The sequence below is a fragment of the Gymnoscopelus braueri genome (assembly GCF_963280865.1).
Source record: "Gymnoscopelus braueri genome assembly, chromosome: 12".
Lineage (NCBI taxonomy): Eukaryota > Metazoa > Chordata > Actinopteri > Myctophiformes > Myctophidae > Gymnoscopelus > Gymnoscopelus braueri.
Window position 1 is genome coordinate 23171034 of NC_137614.1, and position 5000 is coordinate 23176033.

The 5000-nt window shown below is 42.2% G+C and overlaps 1 protein-coding gene across 1 annotated transcript in view; it reads right to left on the minus strand.

Moving 5' to 3' along the window:
- The window catches only part of LOC308097484 (laminin subunit alpha-5-like), a 103898-nt gene that overhangs the window by 68198 nt on the left and 30700 nt on the right, over positions 1 to 5000 (minus strand). Inside the window, 1 exon segment of the mRNA XM_080445277.1 lies at positions 3153 to 3270. Within this exon segment, the coding sequence (XP_080301403.1) occupies positions 3153 to 3270 (118 nt within the window).

Below are 5000 nucleotides of genomic sequence, written 5' to 3' on the forward strand. Positions count from 1 at the left end.
AGTGCTGTCAAACAAGTGTATGAAGCTTCATCTCTGTTGAAGAAAAATGTTGAAGACGCCTGGTGTAAGGGTTTGACGTACAACAGACAGGCTACAGCAGGCTGGATAGCCTGTGCAACGAGTTTTGCCTAATTTATACTCCGTCGTGGAATTAAGTATAATTTGAGCTTCAGGCCTCAATCCTTGTTTACAGAGAGAGCTCTGTTAACTGCTTAGTAGGATGTCTACCAATCTCACTGGGAGGCTCATTTGAATTTTCAGGCCAGGTGTGGCGAGTCAAACTCTTAATTTCCCTTGCTGATCTGTCTCTGTTATCTGCTTAAGCGTGCCTCCCCTTCTTCCTGCTGTCAAGAGGAGGATGCTAAACAGTGATGTTGGCAACACATCTGCTAATCATCGGTCAAACTAATACCATTCATCCCAAATGTGTTTTCTGCTATCAATATGCCTTTCTGTCTTTCTTTGTTTCCAGGCCAGATGTTACAAGCCAAACCCAGAACTATCTGTGCTTGTGTTATACAAGTCTTAAAGGTCCAGTTAAAAAAAAAAAAGAATCCACAAAGGAGTTTTATAGCACCTTGAACTTGGCTCTGTCCCTCATTAACAATTCCAGGAACAAATAATGTTGCCAATACGCCTGCAGGAACGACCCCTCATGAATATGCTAATATGCCACGCCCCTGGAATCAACATGCAGAACCCCCCCAAAAAATTAAAAACAACATCTCCGACTCCGTCACTCTGTATCACTATAAAACAAATTACATACTATTTCATGTGTGTTTATTATAATTGGAATTTCTAAGTGACATCTGTAAAATAAAAATGTTGTTAACTAAAGGGCTTAAAAGTTTAAATAATTTTCCTGTTATATATTATTTGGGTACAAGCAACTTTTTTCAAATGGGAGATAGATAGAAACTCTTCAACTGTTGACAGGATGATGACCTCAACATTCATGAAGAATACTAACACACATTGCTTGAATAGTTGCAGTTTCATTGATGTGTCCTTTGACACAGAGAAGAAATAAAAGGCCATGAAAACCAGACAGCACAAAAGAGAACTACTTTATAATGTCACAACTCTTTTGTCCCTAGTACGAGGGAGTACTCTGTGTGTGTGTGTGTGTGTGTGTGTGTGTGTGTGCGTGCGTGCGTGCGTGCGTGCGTGCGTGCGTGCGTGCGTGCGTGCGTGCGTGCGTGCGTGCGTGCGTGCGTGCGTGCGTGCGTGCGTGCGTGCGTGCGTGCGATCTGCTATTCTTTTTAAATCCTATGGCAGAAAAATAATAATTGAGACTGGGGGTCCGCAGCAAAAAAAAACATCATTTTGGGGGTCCTTGACATGAAAAAGTTCCATAGAAAGCTGTTTGAAGAGAACCCAGGAGATGAGTGAACCCTCTCCATTGTTTGCCAGGAATGCACACGTATGCCAGCTCAACTTACCTCCAATCATTTACTAATCATTCACCCTGTGCATTTTAAGACTAGGATTTACTGGTCATGGCCAAGTTCCCATATTTCACCCAACCATGCAAGTCTCTGGAGGTGAAGGTATAATTGTCGGTGTCATTCAACACACTGATGTCAGTTCATGTTGCAGTCTAGAGTCTAGTAAACAAATCTTCAGTCATTTGCTACCATTCAAACCGTGTACGTTGGTATTTTGTTTTTCTTGCACCGTCTAAACCTAAGACGCACATCAAGACCCTTCATTTCACCCAACTATGTGCAGTGGTGGAAAGTGCATGTACTCAAGTTCTGTACTTACGGTAAGTAAACGTTTTTGGTACTTTTACTTTACTGGAGTATTTCCAATTTTCAATACTTTTACTTCTACTCCACTACATCTCGGAGACAAATATTGTACTTTTACCCCACTACAATTATTTGAACATTTTAGTTACTAGTTACTTTGTAGATTTACGTTACCACTTTAGCCCTATAGACATCAGGTATTTGAAAATGGACGATCTACAAGATCACAACGTGGAGATAACAGGTTTCTGCCAGACAGCGATGATATTTTGATGCCAATACTTTTGTACTTTTACTCCAGTAAATTCTTAATATGGGACTTTTACATTGTGGTATTGCTACTTTTACTTCAAATATCAGAGTACTTCTTCCACCACTGACTGTGTGTTCGGTTCGGTTTGTGGAGGTGAACACGCACGCACTCATACACACACGCACATAGACCTACATAATTGCCTATACACAAGCAGAGACCCATTCCCCCTCTCTTTTTCCACCTCCAGCTCCCTCGCTTTATCGAGCTGGAACCTGTTGCTAACCAGGCATGCTTGGAATTCCCCCTGCAGCCCACCTGGATTGACAGCTGCCGTAGCCAATAAGCAAGGTGTGTGTGTGATGTAACGAGGGGTTGTCGAGACCCCTCTGATTTAAACTGAACCGAACCCTTACTTACAGAACCCTGATGGGGTGAGGAGGTATCTGGACCCATTTTTGGGTCGCGAGTAGATATAAATTTTTTCCCCCCGTTTCCTATATTTTGAAAATGTCATACTTAAAAAGAAAATCTAAGATATTCCAAATATAAATTCAAAAAAAGTTTAAGAGGTAGTGAAAGTAGCAGATGCGACGCATTGTGAGATTGTGAGACATCAAATTTCTCTTTTGAGTCTCGAGCTAAAAGGTTTGGGAACCACTGAGGTAATCACATATGAGGTGATGTGGAGAGAATGAGTCTGAACTCAGGCCTAATCTTCATGAGTTTATATTAATTTACATATTAATTTACAAATGAAAGTGTTAAAGACCCCCTCCAGCCAATTTTTATTCCAAATTTGATCACCAAACTGTGTACAATTATGGTTTGCAAACGTACGTTATGCCACAATGGCAATGAATTCTCACTAAGTGAAAGTGAAACAGTGACGTCTCAGATTTACTCTCCTCCACTTTCAACTATACGATCAAATCTAAACCCGGTAGACCCTAGATTTAACTACTGTACCACCCAGACAGTCACAGCGTGAATGTCCTTCTGGACTATGGATTGTGATAATTATACTCAGTCACTTTTAGCCAAAGGACCTTAACATTTTGGTGGAGGGGGGCTTTAATACAGTACATGGTTTATGTGCAGTGTGTATACATGTATGCGTGTGCAGTGTGTAGTGTACTCACAGGCGAAGAACTGCCATGGCTGGTAGGTCTGTCCAAAGTCGACGGATCTTTCTAGAACCCAGAGGTCAGGTCGAGGAGAGTTGGCAAACTTGATCAACACATAGGCAACATGGAACAGCTGGGGAGAAACACACACAGAGAAATATTCCTGTTAACTACTGCTGACAATACATACATTCAAGTTTCTAAAGAACATATGATACAGCACTGGTACGTACGTGCATACATAGACATTACCCGTCTGTAAAAAGTGCCCACTCCAGACCATGAATGCAGCTTTTACTACGGTGAAAGAAATGCAAATGCCCCCATTCCATGCTGTACCCAAAGGCAGCAATCAAGAGAATTGCCTTTTTTGCCTTTTCCATAAACTTGATTGCAGCATTTTATGTTGAAACATTTTCCAAAAATTCGCTTATGTTGTACGCCAAAGTATAGAGTGCTTGAGTGATTAATATCCATTCTATATGAAGTGAACCTGTTGAAATACCACTGATGAGGCGATGAGAGCAGAGGAGAGGATTACTGAAGGAACGAAACAGACGGGACATCGCCGTGTCCTATCACATGAATAACACCCACGATGACATTATCACTTGACCTGGAACACTATGACACACAAGGGAGCATTAAGTCACAACTGCACACCAACCCTTCTAACCTGGAGTATACTGTAGCTCAAGTGAGTTCTTGTCATGTGTCATGTTGGGAGTTAATGATACAAGTTGTCACTCATAAGAGGCTCATAACGCGGTCCAGATGTTGTCCCTGTGTGTGTGTCTGTCGGTCTCTGGTTACACCACTGGGCTTCCAAGTCGTTTGTTTAAGCTATAGTTCCCCTCGCTGGCCTGTCATCTCCCATTCTCACGTTCATTTCCCGACAGGCTCTAAAAGTTGGTAAAGGACTGATGACAGCTGGTCTCATGGGTGGAGAGAGAGAATGAAATGGAGAGGGAGAGAAAGAGAGGGAGATCCAGAGGGACGATGGAAAAAGGAGACATGAGAGGAGAGGACAGAAGGGACGAACGGGGGACTGGGGAGAATGCAAGGAGACGATGAGGAGAGGAGAGGAGAGGAGGGGACACTTTTCATATTTTGACAGGACGGTAAACAAAGCTGAAGGTAATATTGTTAATTGTGAGTGTGTCTAATTTGTAGGTGTTACTGTGCGCCGGCACTGACAGCTGCTGTACAATTAACTGAAATTCAACTAAATGAAACACACCCACATTTAACCCCATTCAACCCCATACGTCAACCAAGTCAAAATGGCCGCAGTGGAAAGGGTCAGTAGGGCGAGGGCCTGGGGGGAAGCAAGATATGGAAAGAGCGAGAGATAAAGGGAGTTGAGGAGGATGAGAGCTATTATGTCTGTCAGTCGATGAAAAAGAATGCAGTACAATAACCCCATGGCACATTATAATCAATCATAATACGTTCTCTCATTTCAGGCCTCTTGTGTGTGTGCACGCGCGTGCGTGCATGTGTGCGTGTCTAATGACAGTCCAGTGTATTACATCACATGAGGGACCAGATGCTATGACATAAAATAATAAATCTGAATGACTTCTCTAATTCATCTCACTATTGGAGGGAGAAATAAACATGGACTTGTTTTTCTCTCATCTTAAGCACATTAACCCTGGCACCCCTATTTTGAGCATGTGATTATAGGCAAACACGAAACGAAACAAGACCGGCGCCCGCTGAGCACCACTTGGGAACGTCTATTATTATCAGATCTTTTATTTATGCCGTAATCAGTGTTTAGCATTATAGCTCTGGAGTGTTTTATTTATTGTTGCATAATTGCCTGTTTTATGTTGTTATGTTTTGTTTGTCTCAGAC